The sequence below is a fragment of the Alosa pseudoharengus genome, unplaced genomic scaffold (assembly GCF_046254945.1).
Source record: "Alosa pseudoharengus isolate Yale_2024_CS ecotype anadromous, Long Island Sound unplaced genomic scaffold, YU_APseudo_1.1 YU_APseudo_1.1_scf_20, whole genome shotgun sequence".
Classification (NCBI taxonomy): domain Eukaryota; kingdom Metazoa; phylum Chordata; class Actinopteri; order Clupeiformes; family Clupeidae; genus Alosa; species Alosa pseudoharengus.
Genome location: NW_027468664.1, coordinates 17,692,891 through 17,713,371, shown reverse-complemented (window position 1 = coordinate 17,713,371; position 20,481 = coordinate 17,692,891). Strand labels below are relative to the sequence as shown.

The following is a 20,481-nucleotide window of genomic DNA, read 5'->3' as shown; positions in this document are numbered from 1 at the left end:
CACACACACACACACACACACACACACATACACCATACACTTACACACACTGGAAACACACAGAAAAAGTTGCACCACAAGAATGAAAAGAGGGCGTGTATGTGTGTGTGTGTGTGTGTGTGTGTGTGGGGGGGGGGGTGATGCTAATAGTTGACACCCCCCTTACTCGCCCCTTTTCCCCAGTGGTATAGGCTCTGCCAGTCTCTCAGCCTCATAATTATAATAAATTTGACATTTCCCAGATAATATCGATTTCCTTATTTTAGCATTTCTCTGTCGGTGACAGTCTGAAGCACCAAGAAACAGCATTCCCATTGATCTTGGCCGCATTAATACCGGGTGTGTATGTGATCATTTTTATAAGGCCTTTTTACTGCACGTAAATCAATATTTCATACTTCCCAGCCATGCAGGAGAAGGTGTCACATTCACGAGGGGAGAGCTGACACCTGCAATCCCTTCTTCCGGCATGGAAAGAGAGAGAGAAAGGAAGAGGGAGGGGGGAGAGAGAGAGAGAGAGAGACATGAGAAAGAAGAGAAAAGAAGGAGTGAGAGAGTTGGCTATCAGGTGGCCAAAGCACCATATCTTATTCAGACTTAGTTATGTTTGGTGCAAGATTATGCATTGCAATGGATTAACAATACATATTTAATGAACTTTTAGCAAATTATTCATCAGGTAAAGTTTTGTCATGTGTTCTCTCTCAGCCAAGTGTGGGGGGTTTTGCATCGTCGGTTACTCTGTGTTGACTTCAGCCACTGCATTTGCCTCAGATGTGCAGCCAGTCAGTAAAATGAGTTGTCCCATTTTTAATTCTATTACAAAGCCTGACCTTAAAACAATCCAATTGCGCTATGAAATCAAATGATTGTTTTTCTTAAAGAAAGCTGCAGATGTGGCCTATGAGACCAGAGTTTGGCAAGAACAATGCCAAATCAGAGCCTTTTAACAGCCTTTATGGTTTCTTCTGATTGTGTTAGAGACCTATGATACATTAGGACACAGCAATATGACATACAAATCCATTTTTACTATAACTGAATGAACCATACATCAATCAAATAAATAGTAAATAACTGCAATTTTGGGAAAGGAAAACAACAGTAAAACGTTCTTACGCATATTACATGATTACATTTGAAAGACCATTCATTGAAAGTAGACTGCAGCTGTGCTGTGTGTCCACACAGCAAAATTCTCAGAGTTATTTTCCCAGTGTAAAGCAAAAGTGTTAAAATACAGAGTTAAAACTACACTGAAAACAGTTAGATTAACTGTTAAGGAGTCAATTTTGTAAGAGAGTTAGTGTCATTGGCCAGTGTTTGGGACTCAACTCCTTCAGTGTTATGAAACCACGCCTCTCCTAACGTGACCTCACGGATTTCAGCCATCTTTCTTTTCGATGGAAACCGAGTATATGGTAAGTCACGCTATGCTTTATAGTTGTACAAATATATCCAAATAATTGTTTCTCATTATTTTAACCTACACCTGAAGATTGAATATTGTTAGTTAACTAGGAGTATGTTAGCGATGATGCAGCTAACTGAACTAACTGATAAAATGTTAGCTATCGCTAGCTAGCTAACAACAGGCTAGTTTTGGTTAAACGGAGTAGTGCTAATATAAGGCTGCATTTTAGCGAATTTATGAGTAGTCGATGGTCTTTGTCGGATAAAAAAGGTATTGGGTCACTAATAATCCAGCCCTCTCGTGTATTTGTAGTCATATGTGCCTTTCTCATGTTCGTTTTTTATTCTGTAACTGCTAGTGTCTGTGGCAGATTCTGAAGTTGCTAACGTTAAATCTGATTGACTAACGAAATTCTTGTAGACATGGGCAGTCATTCCAAGACAAATGAATGATCCAATAGTAGGCAAAACTTTCGAATTAGGTTTTTTTTAGTTCATGCCTGCACTAAAATGCCAACAGATTGGCATTCAGTTACGATAGAAGAATAGCTAACTGAGTAAGTCGACTGCAGTGACAGTGGAAAGGGGAGGGAAAGGGAGAGAGATTATGTGTGTGCGCGAGTGAAAGGGTGCAAAGCGAGCATTCTGATTTGCAAGACAGCATCAGCTCTGTTTTTTTAATAAAAATGTGCAGTGATCTAGATTTGAGATCTAAATTGTTCCTTGGAATGCTCTGGTAAATTTCTGCTGTACTTTCTTCTGTTTGCAGTACTGGATAATTATCTTATCTTGGTCATAATTACCCTTATAACAACTCTGTCAGTGTTGTGGATTTTCTTGTGTCATTCCTAGCTTGGGTAAGATTGACAAAGTATTTATTATAATTTTTATTATTATTATTATTATTATTATTAGTAGTAGTAGTAGTAGTATTCATTAAAATCTTAGTAGCCTAAACTTGACTATACCTTTGTTACATTTAAAATTACCTTATTTTCTAGAGAATGCTTGTGAAAGTAAAGTACAGAGAAAAGGGATAATTTACAAAGATTCTTCTGGAACAGAAGTTGACCCGGACATCTTTTCTGAACTGTTGAAGAAGGGGGAGGATTTGTTCAAGGTGTATGTGAATGATGGTAAGTAATTGTAATGTAATGCAGGAATGTCATATTTTTCTATTGCATGAAAGTTTTAAATATGCATTGTTCTTGACATTTTTTTGCTTATTGTTTTACACGATTTAGATTTAGAGGATATGTCAGTGTCTTCTGAAGCATCATACCCCTCAGATGCCTCCACTGTTGTATTGGATGACAGTCCATGTGAGACTCCAAACAAGAAAATGAGAAGGGATGACCAGAGTCGTAGAGAAGCAGTCAAAAATGTAAGCAGTTTTGATAAATGTAAAATTACTGTTTTCCTTGAGTGTTCGTTGTTGATGTTTGAGTGTAATTGATTGTAAAGTTGTGGTATGTGGTTATGTGTTATATGTGCAGATGGTTAATGAAGTTCTTCAAAGAAAGCCAGGGGGGGAGAAGATTTTTCAAGAGTACACTAAAACAAAGTCACTGTCAGATGGAACCAGGAGACAGCTTGTGAATATCTTGGTTGCTGACATGGTGGAGGTGCATGGGTATGTTTGCAGAGTTCTTGATGGTCAAAATGCCGTTATGATGTCCCAATACCTACTTTTAACACCTTATACTATTATTTCAGACGGATCCCTTCCCAAGCTGTTCGAGTGAAGTATGCCCAAGGCATTGTGGCCTTGTTCCCATATCTTGAGGACCCATTGTCGAAGCATGGATATGTAAGTTTGGTATTGTGAACTAAATTGCAGTTGTTAAATATCAATTTAGCAGTCTGAAAGTGACTAAATGATATTTTTATTCCCAAAAGGAATACTTTTATGATGCAGCATCAGGCTCTGGGTACATTGCATGGCGTCTTAAGACTGTACAACGAAGCCTATCTGATGGCTCAAGGTCTCGGGTAGCAGTGGAACAATGCAATGGTGGTCCAAAGGCTGCAAGAGACTCGGCTTCTACCATACAACAGTTGACTGATCAAGAGTGCGAAGAGGCAATATCTACGATGAATCATTCTTCCGATAAAGCACTAGTTATGGAGAAAATGAAGGCCACTTTTGAACACAGACAGAAACTTGACTGTGATCCTGACAAGTCAGTAGATGTTCTGGACACCTTCCCAAGATTTCTTGACATACCTGGCCTTGTGAGTTTACATTTAATTGTGAAATATGATCATGCTAATTTAAAAATTAAGGTTCATGTTAAGATGTGCTCAGCCATACCCAATTTGTACTGTAATGTTGTAAATGTTTGTGCTTTCATGGTAATATTGTACATTACCTAAGAAATGGGAGAATGTCATCAAGTACATCACGTTAATGCTTAGTTCCGTAAAAGTGTGGGTATTAAATAATCTATGGGTAGAAGGGCTGAACACCATGTATTAACATTCTATTGTTTAATATTAGATTGAGCAGGACTTTCTGATGCTTTTTGGAGAGGAGGCATCAGGGAAGTTCTTAGCCAGATGGCCAACGTTTTTCAGACCACACTTCAATGAAGATGCAAGGGGCTAGTACCAACTCTACATGTTGAGGAGCTCCTTAGCTCTGCACAAGGAAATGATGGTGGTAGGTTAAGCTCATTTGAAAATTTTATCAGTCTTTACTTCCTGTTTTATACTTGTAACACTGCTTACTTTGTCAACACTAAACTGCTTAGGATGGGACCGTGACATTGCTTCACTGTGCTTGCTGCTGCATCTCATTCCTCCCAACATCTAAGGGCCACAAGAAGTCTGCGAAAATCAGTGCCCTCCAAGCAGAGGACTACTTGGTGAGGTATCTGCAGGTAAGTTCTTAATGTTAACAGTTCTTCCTAAGCAAATAGACTGCCTGTTCAGAACAACTAAGGGTTGCAGAACTTGTAAAACGGTAATTTATTGCCATAAATAAACTCAATTTGTCTGTAATAATTAAATATAGTGTGGAGAAAAGGATTGAGAGGGGGAAAAAACACAATTGAGCGAAACTGCAGATAATTTACTGCAAATATTGAGTTGGTATATCTTAATGCATAGTGAGTTCCTTTTTTTGTGTTGGTTTTACAGGTTGGTGCAAGCATTCAAATCTTCTTGACCAGTCTCGAACCGTCTCAGCCCTTTCTGCTCTGCATTGGCGAACAGAAGAACAAGATACAGAAGTTCTACATCATCGTGGATAGCAAGGCAATTCCATGCATATATTATTGTGTTCTCCCCTCGTGTAACTGAAGGCATGGCTTGTTTTCTAAAACATTTAATTTCAGAGCACCATAGCCTTTTCAAGACTGTATTCCCAAGCAAACGTCTCATACCCAAGCACCATTTTTTAGTTCACTATCCCCGTTGTATGAGGTTCGAGGCTAAGCATAATTTTTTTAAACGCTCCGTTAAGAACTTCAAAAATTTAACCAAAACTATGGTGAAGGCACATCATTCACAGATGGCCGTTTACTAGAAAACATTTAATTTTGAAAGATTTGAGCATGGACCAATACATATTGAAGTGGTTTCTAATTTGGAGGGATATGAAGTTATATGTCAGTGTCTTAATATCAGCTCACAATATGATGCCCATACAACTAGCTGGGTAAAATATTTTGGAAGAGAGTATCATTTAAGTTTATTTGTGTGCTGTGGCGTTCAGCCTGATATGCCTGTGCTATGCCTGTGCAAAAAATAAATCGAAAAAAATTTGGAAAAAAATCAATATAATTTTGAAAGATAACTGTGCTTATCTTGTTCTTTGTGAAGTTGTGACTTTGGGATTTCATGACCATTTCAGTGCATTTTGTATAGAAGAGAGACCTGGACAGTTTCATATTGTAAGCATTGATTTATTTTACCACAAAGCTTTTGACAAGCAATTGTATTACAATTCTGATGAAAACATTTACTTGGTCCCCCATTGCCACCTGTGCTAATGTAATGTTTTGTACTAGTATTACATTTTGCAATAAAATCTCTGCAAGAGTTCAGTGTATGGTGTTTTTTAGCTAAATAACTTTTATAACTAAATAACAATTATTTTCAGAAAATGTTGTTGTATTAATCAGTATTGTACTAAACTATTCAGTAGCAAATAATAACACTAATTAGTGTAAAATTAACCCATAAGCCGATTTGAAATTGAACTCTGCACTCTAGTGTAACAGGAAGTTAACACCTCCTGGTGTTAATTGTTAACTATATATAGAGGTGTTCCAACACAAATTAGTGTAAAATAAACACTGAAACAGATTTGAAATTTAACTCTACACTCTAGTGTAACAGGAAGTTAACACCTCTAAGTGTTCATTTTAACTCTATACAGAGGTGTTCCAACACTGTATCTGAGTTGGATTATTTACACTCGACAGAGTGTTAAATTAACACTGACAAGATTGGGACAAAATAAACACTGATCTAGTGTTAAAATTGACTCTTACAGAGTTGTTTTAACACTGTAAATTTTGTAGTGCATCTGTGGTGTGTGAAGTACAGCATCCTAAACACACAGATATGAGAGTTCTTCCTTTTTTTAGTTTCCTCTGTATAGTTTGATTGAAGCAGCTCGCTACAGACTATTACAGACTATTAGAGTAATCTCTCTGTGTGTGGGAAAGGCGCTGAGAATATGCTGAAATGTACCTGCCGGGGAAACTGTCAAGTGGCAATTCACCCTGCTATTGCTAATACTTCAGGGGTTGTTTGAAAGGCCTTAGAATAATAAAATAGAGAAACTCTTTTATAGAGTATTAATGGTGGCATGGGAAATGTTTCTTTTGATTTTTCTACACATAAATACCTTTATAAAAGTTATTATAGTGTGTGTGTGTGTGTGTGTGTGTGTGTGTGTGTGTGTGTGTGTGTGTGTGTGTGTGTGTGTGTGTGTGTGTGTGAGTGAGTGAGAGAGAGAGAGAGAGAGAGAGAGAGAGAGAGAGAGAGAGAGAGAGAGAGAGAGGCCACTAATGCCAGTGAGGAAAGATATATATATTTTTTATCAAATACATGCAACTCATTATGTGTATGGGTCACCTCTTTCTACACACATCTGTCTTTCCCTTTTGCTTATTTAGACACTTTGCCTAAACTTTCTCATGCTGCTGCATTTAAGATATGTTTTAAATTTATTTTGAATGTGTTGCAGTATTGTAGGTGTACCAGCAATTACTGAATGGTCAAATGAGCCTGGTCACACGTTTATTCTATTGTAATTACCTCAGTGCTGAGGCCTATGACCTTTCTTTGTGTCCATACTGAACTTTAAAAGTAGCCTACATTTAAATGAATGCTGAGACCAACAAACTCGCGAATAAGGGATAATACTTTGTGTTACTAAAAGGAAGAGTGTAGCAATGTTGTTGAGCAGACCAAATGCTGAGGCTTTTTAAAAAGTTAAGTGTGGTGTGCGTTGTGGCGGAGCAGGGAAGGACACCTCGACATGCGCGCATCAATCATATGTAATTTGAATGGGATGATTGACTCAGATTAAATAGTGTAATTTATAATTTGCAATTTGCAACACAACTATGTTGACAATTAATCGCAATCTTAATAATTTGTTGTTTCTTCAGTGGTAAATGAATGTTTGCGCATGCATCGTTTTTACTTCACTGGCAATGGCACACCGTCCTTATCAACTATGATAAAAAGTAAGAAGACGTGTTTTGAAGCATTACAGAAATGGTTTGGATGGATAGTCCTTTTTCAATCCAGGCCAGGTAGTTTCTCCCACCACAAACAATCTCAAAACATAACACAAATGGGCTATTTTGCCTATAAGGCGTTTTGCTTTACACATATCAAAATCACATAGTACCCGCCATGTAGGATAATGTATTTTAGTGGCCAGTAATTCGATTCAAGCAAAATTGGCTGTGAATTAATCACGCATACCTGCGATGATGTTGATGCGCAATTCTGTTGCATTTTAATGGAATGAAAGTTGTTGTTTTTTTTGTTGCAAAGCAAGCACATAATAACACCACTTAAAGCAAGGTATCCAATGCATTTTTCTAAACGAATAAATTAGATCATTTGAAAAGGAAGCAATAGGCTACGTGTCAAACTCAAAAGCAAATTTATCTTTGATATTCGGCGCTAGAATTATCTACAGAACATAAAACACTCCATAAACAAGTAGAAAATAGTTTATTACTTGACAGCTTTATTAGCAAAACAAATATGTATCTTTCATACAGGGTACCTTATCAACACATTGCATTTCCAAAACGATCAAAACTTAGAAAATACAGTGTGATTTGATTAAGTCTCTTTAAGTCTCTATGGCTTTACACATTGAATTCAATGTCAGAAACTTAGTTCAGGTAAGAAATTAAGACAGTGTGTTTATGAATTATGAAATTCCATGCAAAGGCAGTTTTATCATAAAACCTGTATCACAACAACAATACGATGATCTCATATCCACCAAAAACTAGAAATGTCGAACAAACTCACAAAATACTAAGCAATGCTTATAGCAGGAGTCCACATTCTGCTCAAAGTTGAGCCAAACATGTATATTCTCGGTGAATCATATTTAATAAAATCTGTATGTTACCATATCTTGTGTAAAATTGGGCGGTTAGTGGTTATAGACCATTTATAAAATATACATAGGCTATCTTACGAAAGCCCCCCCTGCCAAACCCTTACATATAGGTAAAGATAGAGACATAGTCAATAGTTAACTGAACTCTAGAAAAATTAGAAATTGCCGCAAGTGAGACCTCATCATACACCTCTGATTGTACAAATTAACAATTTTAGCACTATTAAGAGCTATGTGTGAAAGAGACTGCAACTGACCACTGAATGGATTTTGACAGTAGATAGACTGTAGCCGAAATCTGCTCAGGGCTGGATTCGTTCGTAATCTTGTTGTAGCTAATACAAATAATCAGAGAGTGGTTCAGGTTTTATATCGAAAACCATTATACTTTCAAATGCCAAATGTTGTGCTTGAACAATAAACCAGCTAATAAATAATGATACCTAAACTGTGATTTATGCATCTCTTCTAGATATTTCTGCCGCTATCCATCAGACTAAGAGGAAATGAATTAATAGGATGCTATGAAAATTTGACATGTTCTCCACTGTAGATCTTTACGTTGTCCGACTTGAGTCCCAAACAATCTCAATAAATCCAATTGAAATATTTAGAAGGGCAATGTATCCAGGAACAGTTTATCGATGATTGCCGGCGGGGGAACCAAGTCTTCAAGTTTTAGGTAGAAAATGCGCTGCAGTCCTTGCGTACACAACGTGCGCAACTCGGGGAGCTTTCCCAAAAGTTTGGACAGGTGATTTTGACTATGGGGACTTGTGCCATTGAACGTAACTTGATCTTTCAAGCAATTCAAAATCCTGTTTTGCAGCTCCTCTACTTTCCTCGGCTCTTTCAGTCCGTGTCTCTCTGTAGAAATAAAACATTTCATTAAGGGACACGCGCCTCACCTCACCAAGACAAGCAAAATCAGACAGCATGCACACAGAGATTGTAAAAAAAGGGCTACATTCTTGAGTGTATAAAGTCGAATAGTTTATTTGGCACACCTGTTACCATGGTAAGCGCAGCAATGCAGGAGAATGATGAGACGTCCAGATTTAAACTCTGCAGGTTGGCTGAAAACTCCACTATGGAGTCGATCCAGTCTCCAAAGCCCCGCACACACTGCAGCCTATGCAGGACCACTCCGCTACAAAATATGAGTTTGCCCTCCATCGGATTCGATCTGTGGAAAGGGGACCGTGTGTGTCAATAAAGTAATGTAGGCTTTTGCGTGAAGATTGCCAAACCCTGTTCTTTGTGAGGAATGTACCGGCATAGCCTACCTGTAGGCCAGACGAAGGACGAAGAGCTCCAAAAAGGCCGATTCAAAGAGGAGGTCCTGATCCGGTTTAGGAAGATCAGAGAACCCTGGTATCTTTTCGGCCCAGCCCCGTATGATGCCCATAGACCCAGTCAGCAGGTCGTAGAACTGCTGGATGTGTTCCGTGTCATCCCCAGCAACATGGTAGTCTGGGTTAGCTTGAAACTGGAATTTAATTAAAACGCGTTAAATGGGCCTTAAAATATACGACCTGCGACATCTTTCAAGAGGGTCTACACAGGCTACTTGCAAAGGCACTATTTGTAGGACAGTTACACACTTCCTTGCGTATTATTGTGGTAACATGATAATCACATGAGGTAGTGTTCAACAAATTGTGTTCACAGTTATATGATCCAATTCACTTCGTAATGAGACAACGATTCTGTGGGTCATTTATCATAAAATGATAAATCATCTGAAATTGTGGCCATTTTACGCGGCCATTTAAACTGTGTCTTTATCGCTTACTCTAAACGTCTGTTATTGATGTGACGTTTCTTTTGCACAGAATATTTCCACTCACTCTTGAGTAGTCGAGTCGGGACATGGGCGGGTTTGAATCCACGTGGGCCCTGACAAGAGCCGTGGCCAGACTGACAGGTGGCGACGTAGACTGATCCTGTGGGGTCTTCAGTTTGGACGGCAGACGACCTCTGCGACCCTTTAAATTAGCAGTCCTAACAACTGAAGGGAAAAGAAAACATAGGTGTGGCAAGTCAGTTAATTTTGAGCTTTATTGGACTGATTGTCTTTGTCATTAGTTGTTATGTTGTACAAATTATTAGCCGTAGAGAAGTGAGTACCTTCTTTAACCATCCCCACGACAAGGCACTTCTGGAAACGACAGTATTGGCACCGATTCCTCCGCCGTTTATCAACGGGGCAGTTTTTGTTGGCAAGACAGACGTACTTGGCGTTTTTCTGAACAGTTCTCTGCAAATGAGAGTAAGTAAATGGCTTTTCATATGCAATCAAACGCAACACCTACGAGAAAAAAAAGTTGTCAAACACTTGTCCGTGCCAATTAGTGAGGCACGGTTCGAAATGGATAGTGTTAGTACTTAAAATCCTGATCTCCGATCCAAAGCTGCGTAATGCATTCAAGGGGCGAACAGAGCAGACATTCAGTAAATACAAATACGTGGGCAGTCATAATTTCTGCTCCCCTGGCGCTGTCTCCAGCTCTCCTCCCACCGGAGGGCCGAGATGATTCTATCAGAATGGCGAAATAAAGAGCGCGTTTAATTTGACCCCAGGGATTTCCGCACGGTTGACCGAGTCACTGTGCTCAGCCCAAACCATTTTCTCCCCAAATGAAGGTTTTGTCAGAAATGAATAAATACTTGAGAGAAAATCCCATGAGATCACATTCACTTTAAGGAATTCCGTACGCCCAGAGAATAAAGCTGTTGCGAATTAATGGCTTCATAGGCTATTCAAAAATAATGTTTAATTTATTAACTCGTTTTCCAGTTTCCGTTTCCAATTTTTTTTTAAATTAGGTAGCCTACTTATATTTTCAAAATTAAGAGGCATCGGAGGTAAGACTTTCGTGCTGGAGAAAGGTTAAACGTACCTTGAAAAATCCCTTGCAACCCTCGCATGTCCGCACTCCATAGTGTTGGCAGGCAGCGTTGTCTCCGCATACGGCACACAGGCCCTCGGTGGACGCCGGTGACCCCCTGGGCGGAGGCGATGGAACTTGTTCCATCAGATGGTGCCCATGTCCGAGCTGTAAGGAGTGGTGGAAGCCAAGTCCATGCTGCTTTCTGATGGCGCCGGGGACGGAAAAGTTCTGTCCCTCCATCACACGATGGCCTGCAGGGGAGCTGTCGAATCGCATCGTGCAGCCAGACACGGGCGCGCACGGTGAAGCCTGTTTGAAGGAGAACAGCCGGGACACTGCGCTTTTGCGCTGCTGATCCATCATATGTGAGGTCGCCATATAGTTTTGATGAAAAGTGTGGAGGGACCCTGTTTCGTCCCACCCGTGGTTACTTGTGACTGGAAAGTTTGGCGGCGCGGAGAGACTGGGAGATGAGGATTTGTAGTACATGGTACCAGAGTGAGGGATCATCTCCTCGGACTGATGATGAATGTGAGGTTGGGGATGGTATCCGTGTACGGACATGTCTTCTACTTTTATGGATACTTGGTCCCCGGCATGAGACATTTGGTAGAGGCAAGGGGGTTTTACCTCGTAGCTGGAATTGTAGGTGTCCACGAAAGTGCTGAAACTTGGGAGGGATGTGGTGGCTGAAATCTCAGCGTTAGTCAGGTCCATGCTAAACTTGACAAACTCGGGCGTCAGGAAGTCACAGCTGTACTCTCTGGTTGGCGTGTAGCTGTAGCTCTGGGATGCTGGACTTGCTCCTTGCGGTGAAGACCCATACTGAGCCTGGACACAGGGCATGGCTGCCAACGAGAGTGGGGAAGACGTCTGAGCAATCTGGCACTGGATTTTGTGTAAATACAAATATGTGAACGCGTTGCATGTTCAAGGCTACCTAGCAATTGGGTGCCTCACCTACTGCTTCCATAATAACATGCATACGTCTGTGCGCAATTCTCTGTTTGAACTGCAAACACACCTTAAGTGATTGGAGTAAACAAAGCATACTTGTAGCAAAAACATCATGACGCAGTTGTCAGTACCGTTGTGCTTACAGCGTGTTACCTGTCATGCCTATAGTAATCTGAACACCAATAAAAATAAAGATATTTTTTGTACAGTTGGTCTTTCAGTAGTCCTCTCATATAATTTCCTCTGTTCGACTCTGGACTTATTCGAACCCTCTGATATAAAGACAGGTGCACTAGTTGGACAATACAATCATCTGAATCCCTTGATTCTCTCCAAACTCCACTGCAGAATTAAAATAAATTAGATTAATCTTATCATCATATCATACTGTCTCCCTTACTCTTACTTGATGTACATGTCAAGTAAACATGTCTGCAGCAGTAAACTTTTGAAACTATTTTTTAAAGGAAAATGATGTTGCAACTCTGATCCACGTCATGCACCTGCTCATATTGGTGATCTTGTAACCATATATTTGCTCATTTATTTACACATAAACCTGTATTCACACATCAATACAGCTAAAACAAAAATTCGCATTCCAATTGATTACATTATTATTACATGAGCACAAACTTGCTTGATTATTATATGAGCTCTACCTTCAGGTGTCAGCACCGCTCTTTATCCATACAGATGAGTGGTCAAATATTTATTTTTGTATCCTTGTCAGCAAAAAATCTGGCGGTAAGTCCTGAGTCCTGTGAGACTGGGAAAAAAACAGATCATTCCGTCGCTGGATACTCTCTCTGTGCGCTCTGAGCGAGTACTGGCTGCCGCGCGCAATGTGCGCCTTTGTTTATCTGCACTTGGAATGCCGCAGCCCACGTGCCAAAAGGCTGGACGTCATCTTACGTCCATGACGCCACCACTCCAAATGACTGACCGCGTGTTCCTCTTTGCACTGCTCCTATAGTCAAGAGAGAACTACAGAGTCTGGCCATATAGAAAGACACTGAGTGAAGTCACTATATTTGTGCAAAGGCAGGCTAGACCTAGAATGCTTCCTTGCACTCTATTCTTTGGTTTGAAAAGAATGCACTTTTCGACGCCTGCGTATTTTGTGTCTGTCAGACAACAGAAACGTTCAGTTTTGGGATCAAAGTACTGAATTAAATAACTAATTGCAAAAATCAGCTTAACATGTATTTCCACCGTCCGGTATACCCCTACCATTGGCTTATTTCCTTCAGATATACTTCCTGTCTTTAACACAGAACAATATCAGACCTAGCATTAATGGTTAATTCGCTTCAGCAATTCATTTGACATTTCCCTTTCTACCCCTTACCCCTACTTGTACTATTCAATTTTACATTTAGAGGTGAATGTGTTTGCCAGATGCAGTAAGCTCTGGGTCAAGATGCTATTAAAATATCAACTGCGTAGGCTCCAGTAGAAACGGTGGGATAGCCTAACACCCATTGTGCGCAAAAGGTGGCCAGTATGCTTAATAAGAAAAGAAAACTCGCATGTGCACAGCTGAAACAATGACACCCGCTATGGCACAGTTCCTCTTTTTTGTGGAAAGTTGTAGTCTTGAACTTGTGAGGCGCATTTCCTCATTACACAGACACCGCTAGCTTGCTATGGTAGACAGGGAATCCCACAGCAACAGTGGCATATTGTTTAAGCACTTGCGAGTTGCGTCAGTAACAACGTCAGCAGTATTCAACTCCATGACGCTAGATGCACCGCTCGCTCACTCTAACTTTTGGCTACATCTCATCCAGACGACCATGCGTTCAACCATCAATTTCCATTTTCCATTGACAACAACTAAATTATCTACGACAGATATATTAAACACACATTTGACTACCACATCAAAGTGAGAGCAAATAGTGTTAAGCAGATTTAATTTTTCCATGTAGGCCTGTTTGTGTCTGTTAGGGCGGTTTGTGTTTTGTTTTTCCATCACCAGTGATGAAAATAAGTCGAGAAATAAGAAAAAGTCTATAATTAAAACCAAAATGTACAGTAATGGAAATATTTATTTTGTAATAGGCTATAAAAGGATAATAAGCAGTGATTGCTGCATTCCCAAAGCTGATCATTATATATAATGCACTACATAATTTGATCACTTCGTGGGATTTTATTTGGATAGGTTATCCACTTTTCCAAAAATGTGGAATTGGAAAGAATTTCGCAAGCCTTTCCTGAAGTGCGTCAACATTGGGTTATGGGATAACGCCTAGGCGACACGTGATTGGACAATAAGGGAAACTTCGTCTAATTTTATTTGCTCCCAGCCTTGTCCATCATTCACTTCCTGTTTTACTTCCTGGTACTCGGGTGGGGAAACATCGATACAGCTTTGACATTACATGTAACCAATAACGCATCGGATCTCACCTAAGGTAGGCAAATTAACCACAGCGGCAGTCACAAGTGAAGAGTAAAAATGATAATATGTCCTCAGGTCCGACAAAGCGTTAATACTACAACAGTGTGTCATTTAGATAACATGTAGTCAGTAAATGATACCTTTCTGGACGAGGGCCAACACGGTTATCGTTATCGTGTATCCCACCGTGGCTACACATGTAACTGCTAACATAGAAGTGAGTGATTTGAGGTCACTGTTCAGTTATTTTCTTTCCCCGTCTTTTAGATTGGTGTAGACACGATATCAAGAAAAGTACATAGTTGTAAACAGTGTATTAATTATGTAATGGTGAGGTTCCTTATGTGAAAGGAGTTGGTGGTTTGAGTGTCAAAAGAACATAACGATAATATTACCTAATTAAATGGTAATAATATTGTTAAGTAGCCTTACACCCTACGGGTTCATGTCGGGTCATTGAGCAAGCAATAGTTTATAACCTGAATGTAACGCTGTTAGTGGTCTGCTACGCTGAAGGGACAAGCAGCATCACTGTTACACCATTAGCTCTGTCCGGCAAATGACTGGATATGTAGATTTGCCAATTTATAAATTGCATAAATATTTTTGCTCAGGATACAATTACAGTAGAAGAAAACAGAACGTTAATAAGACATATCCGTAGGCTATGTCCTTACTGAGTAGACTAGTCTATAGAGGTTGTAATTGGGTGTGACTATCCCGTGTAAATGTAATGGCTTTATCATTACACACGTTTGGGAGGAATGGTCGAAGTCTGGTTCACGTGGACGAGTCATGATTTCGATCTGCATTGCAAGAATGACTCATACTGCCATTCTCACTCACCCACTTACCCAGCGCTAGCCCATATCCCCAGCATGCAGCACAGGGTTGGGTGAGTTGACCTTTGACCTGGACTGAATCATTGGAGAGCTTTTCATTATATCCTATAGCTGCAGTGACACAGCTTATGCTGTGTGACCCATCCATTCATTTGAGAATGTTGTTGTATAGCAGCAACCACCAATTTCATCTCAACCCTAATTTAATCTTTTTTTTAACCCATTTCAATGTATGGGTGTGTACGGGGAAGGTTATATGCTTTTGTGTGTTGGGGTTGGCGTGTTTGTGTGAAAGAGAGAGTTTCTGTGCATAATTCAATTCTTCCCTTTTGAGTTTCTTGATTCAAATGTATTCTAAAACTGCAGGTGGCCTTGGTGCCACCTTGATGCAATCAGTTAGCCTGACTGAACAACATGATCAAGATGAGGAAGGGGGGGGGGAAATCCAAGAAAATTAACCTTGTCCTCTTGCCTCTCTCCATTCATTATTCTCCCTCAGAAATTGATAAACAGATAACTTGTCAAACATTACAAGTAGTGTTTAAAAAAAGACGTCAGTCATTCTCGCCAAAAATTACCAGAGTCAGGGTCAGTCATTCATGAACTCCGGACTACTCCAAGCACATGGTTAGGTGATGTATTTCTATTTTTGTCCCCCTCTGTGTAAACAGCAGACACTTATAAAGTCAACCCAACCCACCACAACGCCACAGTCAACCGAGGCGCCTCTCTGAGGACCAATCTCTCACTGTTGTAAGCTACAACTTGCACCTGCTGCCTTACAGGAACTGATGGCCTTCAGAAAGGTGGTGAAGGGGACCCTTATAGGGGGCGGTGCGGTAGCGGCTTTCTTTGGCGCGTCACAGCTGTTGGAGTACAGAAAGAATCAGGTACCGTTGATTGGCGTGTGTGTGTGTGTGAGTGAGTGTGTGAATCCAAACCTAATGGAGGAAACATTTGTAAATGAATGCTTAAAAGGATTGGCAGAAGTATCTGCTATGTCAGAGTAAGAATTTAGGATATTTAGGACAGATGTTTGTGAGACTTCAATGAACCAAGAAATCAAGAAGTGCCTCTCAGAAATAAGAAGTAAACACTGCCTACTGCTGAACTTGAATGTGTCCAAAATTAACTTGTTTGTTTTGAGTTAAGTTGTTCTTCTGGGAACACTTTTCTATTAATCTGTCTACTTCAAATGCCCAAAACCCTGTTATTTTTAATATGATGTTGTTGCAAATCAGACTACTACATTACCGATATTTATGAATGTAATTCCAGGCTATTGGATTATTAAAGTGGGATACTCCTTCATTGTAGTAGGTGCTGAAGCTTCTGAGTTAGTTAAGCAGCTGAACGTTATAAAAGTATTGAACTTTTACTGTACTGTTTAAACCTGTGCTGCTCATCAACACTTTTCATTTTTTTTTAAATGTTCAGTGTAGGAAAACATGGAATAGAAAAGGAAAAGTGGAAAAAATGTTTTACTGCATATTAACTTTTTTTGTGTCAGGATAAGTTTTAGACATACAGTATAAATACCTCCCAGTTCCAGGCGATAAAGACCTCTCCTTGAGGTACATGCCTTGTCCTGATTGTGGAATGTGTTTTTTTCTCCTCTTTATTTGTACACCTCCCCGCCCATTCAGTTCAAAATTCCTCATAGGTGCTTCAGAGGGAAGTCTGATGTCAGCCATATTGAACTTTCACTATTACGCTAACAGGGACAAATCTGTGCTTGCAACCTAGATGGTCCCAGCTGCAGACAGCAGTACACGATCTGTGAAATCAAGAGACATATTATAGGCCCAGAGCCAAATATTGTGTCATTGCTTTCACAATAGCCTGAGAAACTGTTGTTCTTACTGTTTTATTACTATTATTCTAAAAAGACGGACTCAAGGACTTTCTTACGCCTTAAATCTCTTCTCTGTTACTCTAAAGAAGTTTTTTTATGAACAAAATCCCCTCATGGCCTTAAAATGGCTGAAATGTGACACCTTTCTCAATTTAGGAAGTGGGCTCTGTCTGGCCTCGTGCTTGCTATAGGCTGCAGTTGTCACGTCAGTTAGCTTGTCTGTGTCTTTAAAAAGAGTTGTCCCACCCCCCAAGTATTCAAGATTGGTTCAGTACCCTTATGATAGTCATAGAGGACTGCAGTTTGAATTTGCACACTGAGGCTCTGATTGTACAATAATCAACTGTAGATCCAAAGCAAAAATCCTCGACAATGACATTGATTGCTTATTTTGCTCATGATATGTCTTGTAAAACATAGCAGACATTATACGGACATGTTTCTAAGGTTAAAAATTAGATTTTAACCAGAAGACTTCATTAAAATTAACATTGCGGAAGTACCACCCCCATTCATTTCAATGGTCGTTGCTAGACTAGCTTCTTTGGCCAGAAATATACCTAACTGGTGGCCGCCATCTTTAAAAGTGGCATCTGACAGGTACTCACTTCTGGCCACATTTTCAGAAGCAAGCTAATTAGGTGCCACATTACTGGTGGACACTAAATGATTGGAGGATGAGCTGGCAGTTTACAAGCTGGGAGGATCAGCTAATCCATATGGATGACATAATGTTTGACCATCTGTAATGAGGCACCTAACTGGCTTGTTTGTGAAAATGTGACTGGAATTGAACACCTGTCAGACGCCATTTTTAAAGATGGTGGATATTAACTTAGATGATAACTGGTTGAATCTAACCTTCCAAATCCTGACCCTCTGGTAGACACATGTCAGGTTATTATATTAGCTAGGGATAGAGGGTTTACTTTTTTGTCTACTCAAGCAAGGTCTCAGGTGACAATACATCTTAAGCTCCTCTCTGGTAACGTGAAAGGTCACAGTTCAAATCTTAGCCAAGAGGAGGCTTTACAACGGCCATTACTCTTAAATATCTGGACAAAGCTGACAGGTTGGTCAGTATAGAAACAGGTCAACATTGTCATCATACGCTAAATTCCATGAAGCACATTAACAAGTGAACAGAGGACTCTCCCACTGGCCTCAGCTAACAGACAGGCCCACTGACTGTGCCACAGAAGTCAGCTAGGAGCTTAATAAAGTGAATGAGGTAATATATATCACACTAATCCTCAATTACTGGAGATCTCTTATCACCCGACATAAGGGAGACCATCCCATTACGAATTTTATTTGTATTTAAGCAGGTAAGGACCCTGGGGACTTGCACGCCTCCTCTTGTTTGGATTTTACTTCAAATAAGTTTAAGGTCAAGTAGATTAAGATAATCAACACGCCTTTCAGAGACAAATGATGAGGATGGGGGGGAGACGCTCAGAAGACAACAGGAAGCCTGATTTCATTTTCATCATGTATTCAAATCCACCCAAAGCCCATTTCATCCATTAGCCTTCATCCTCAGCGCCTGCGTCCATAGCTGAACTCCAGGGAGCGCAAAAATAATGCTCACTAGGATGCGGTTGCCTAGGAAACTCATCACTCCATCACTCGCTAATTTGGCAAATATACGGTTTTCTTTGAAAATCAGGCCTGACTTGTTGGTTTTGCTTTTGACTTTTTTTTGTTGTGCGTCAATGGAGTGTAATTTACATGGACTGTCACTGACTTTATAAACATTTTCTTTACAGCAAAGCAACTGTTTGCATATGCAGGTTTTTGAATGTCATCTTATTTGTTTGCCTTGTGTTTTTGGTGTCTTTGGATCATTTTTCTCATCATCCATCCCCTCACAAGCCAAAATTGGTAAGAGAAAGTTTTGGGGGAAATAATAATCAACAGTAGCCTAGAGAAAAAAATAATCTCCAATCATGCATGTTACCAACTAAAATCTGAGACATTGTGATGCTAATAGAGAATATTGGAACACTCTAAAATGAGTGTGTGTGTGTGTGTGTCTGTGAGTGTGTGTGTACCTGTGATTCCTCTAGGCAAGGACACAGAAACTTGAGTTTCTCTGTGGTGGCCGATTATCCATTCACATTGAGGCTCATCGTCGTTCTCGCACACTCAACGTGATTGCAGGCCAGCCTGACTCTTAATTGACCGCAGACAGTTTAAATATGCGCGTCCTCGGAAATAGACACTAATTACGACATCTTGTTTGCCGTTACTGTCCAAATTGCAAATGTCTGAGTCCGCTCCAGAGAGATTTGCAAGTCAAATGGCCTCCAACCTGACTTCACGGCAGATTGATGTAATCATTTAGGGAGATGAATGCTAAATTTGTGGCAGACCGAAAGAAAAAAATGTTTTCATTATGGCTAAAAAATCCTCCACATGGCCCGTGCTCTGTCCGCTCGTTGGCGTGCCGCTGTCATTTGATTGTGTTCTCGTCGCGTTAGTTTGGGTCTTTGTTAGTGCGATAGAGAGGGCAGCATGAATCAATGTGCAATCTGATCACTTATTCCCATTCACTCTTGCATTCATTTGCTAGCACAGCAAAGATGTCTCTCTCTTTCTTTCTCTCTCCCTCCCTCTCTCTTTCTCTTTCTCACACACAGCAATGCTTTCTTGCTTTCTCTCTCTGTCTCTCTCTCTCTCTTACACACACACTCACACACACACATTGCAGACAGCGTAGCCAACACATGCCCAAGGCTCTGCTATAGTCCTGCTGACTCGTAGATGCTCCACTTCACCTAACCCGTCACATCCGTCTGGATATTTCATTTACGAAAAACATGTGTTGTGCCCTGCGGTAGACCAGCCAAAGCAGTTTGTTCTGGTTGCCTTGGGAGGTTCACTTGGGGGTGCTGAGAAACATCAGACCAGTTGATTTGGTTCCTCTGCATGCCCTGTGAGGTTGCTCCAGGTGTAAAGTTTGACATAAGCCTCTCGGTAAAATTCACTCTGTGTAGGAAGGCTTGAAAAGAGCAATACAAGGAATCATTCCTTTCTTACTACAGGCTTCGGGGTAATCCACTCAGTTCAAAATAAAAAATTCATTTAATTTTAATCGAATTAAATAATAAAAAAGATTGCACAGGTGTATTCTGATCATGATTATGGTTTTCATTGTCTCTGTTTGACAATGATGAATGACTGATGAATGAAATTGATCCTTAATATAATCCTGCCATTTCTTATAATGTAGTGGTTGATCACACAGGTATCATAACTATTACCGCATGACTTACTAACATCACAGTTTGGAATTTTAGATATAACCAATGATAGCTCACTCCATCTTTTTTTCTCCCACCTTTCATCAAATCATGTTCAATAAATAAGGGGGAATTCAGTAGACAAAAATAGGCATTTAATTTATACATCTGAATTCCTTCTTTCTGTTGTAATGCATTATTTATAATCATCATCATCATAATAGGGTGTAATACTAATATATGTGTGTGTGTGTGTGT

General features: G+C 40.0%; 2 protein-coding genes and 2 long non-coding RNA genes across 8 annotated transcripts in view; 3 read left to right on the top strand and 1 right to left on the bottom strand.

Annotated features, from left to right (window-relative positions):
• The first annotated feature begins 2,458 nt into the window (after nt 1-2,458).
• LOC143136648 (uncharacterized) lies at nt 2,459-3,224 on the top strand. Its single transcript, XR_012989368.1, has 4 exons — nt 2,459-2,549; nt 2,658-2,797; nt 2,910-3,046; nt 3,130-3,224. It is a non-coding gene; the product is annotated as an uncharacterized LOC143136648 (long non-coding RNA).
• Nucleotides 3,225-3,323: 99 nt separating this feature from the next.
• LOC143136647 (uncharacterized) lies at nt 3,324-4,810 on the top strand. The gene is made up of 4 exons (XR_012989367.1): nt 3,324-3,648; nt 3,914-4,075; nt 4,167-4,295; nt 4,555-4,810. It is a non-coding gene; the product is annotated as an uncharacterized LOC143136647 (long non-coding RNA).
• Nucleotides 4,811-7,610: 2,800 nt separating this feature from the next.
• LOC143136188 (nuclear receptor subfamily 4 group A member 2-like) lies at nt 7,611-12,698 on the bottom strand. Of its 3 annotated transcripts, none has more exons than XM_076296747.1 (7): nt 12,534-12,698; nt 10,924-11,938; nt 10,151-10,280; nt 9,871-10,031; nt 9,307-9,509; nt 9,028-9,206; nt 7,611-8,887 (listed from the first exon to the last, which is right to left on the bottom strand). In XM_076296747.1, exons 2-7 carry the CDS (start codon nt 11,758-11,760, stop codon nt 8,631-8,633), a joined length of 1,767 nt encoding a protein of 588 aa, XP_076152862.1. In that variant the 5' UTR covers nt 11,761-11,938; nt 12,534-12,698; the 3' UTR covers nt 7,611-8,630. The 3 variants fall into 3 exon arrangements, with proteins under 3 accessions (XP_076152862.1, XP_076152860.1, XP_076152861.1); XM_076296745.1 differs by having other exon boundaries at nt 10,924-11,802; XM_076296746.1 differs by having other exon boundaries at nt 10,924-11,762.
• A 1,512-nt stretch (nt 12,699-14,210) lies between these two features.
• The window catches only part of LOC143136187 (glycerol-3-phosphate dehydrogenase, mitochondrial-like), a 36,489-nt gene continuing 30,218 nt past the window's right edge, over nt 14,211-20,481 (top strand). The window contains exons 1-2 of one of the 3 annotated variants that reach the window (XM_076296743.1): nt 14,211-14,294; nt 15,798-16,013. In XM_076296743.1, the coding sequence (XP_076152858.1) occupies nt 15,915-16,013 (99 nt within the window). In that variant the 5' untranslated portion in view covers nt 14,211-14,294; nt 15,798-15,914. Of the gene's footprint in view, nt 14,295-15,794; nt 16,014-20,481 lie in introns of all 3 variants that reach the window. The other 2 variants (XM_076296742.1, XM_076296744.1) reach the window with 2 other exon arrangements.

Excerpts from the sequence above, each read along its gene's own strand:
- LOC143136188 (XM_076296747.1), bottom strand. The coding sequence starts at position 11,760 with ATGCCCTGTGTCCAGGCTCAGTATGGGTCTTCACCGCAAGGAGCAAGT. Across the intron at positions 9,510-9,870 it reads CCCGACTCGACTACTCAAGA|TTTCAAGCTAACCCAGACTA; the intron begins GTGAGTGGAAAT and ends ATTAAATTCCAG. Across the intron at positions 9,207-9,306 it reads GTCCTTCGTCTGGCCTACAG|ATCGAATCCGATGGAGGGCA; the intron begins GTAGGCTATGCC and ends CCCTTTCCACAG.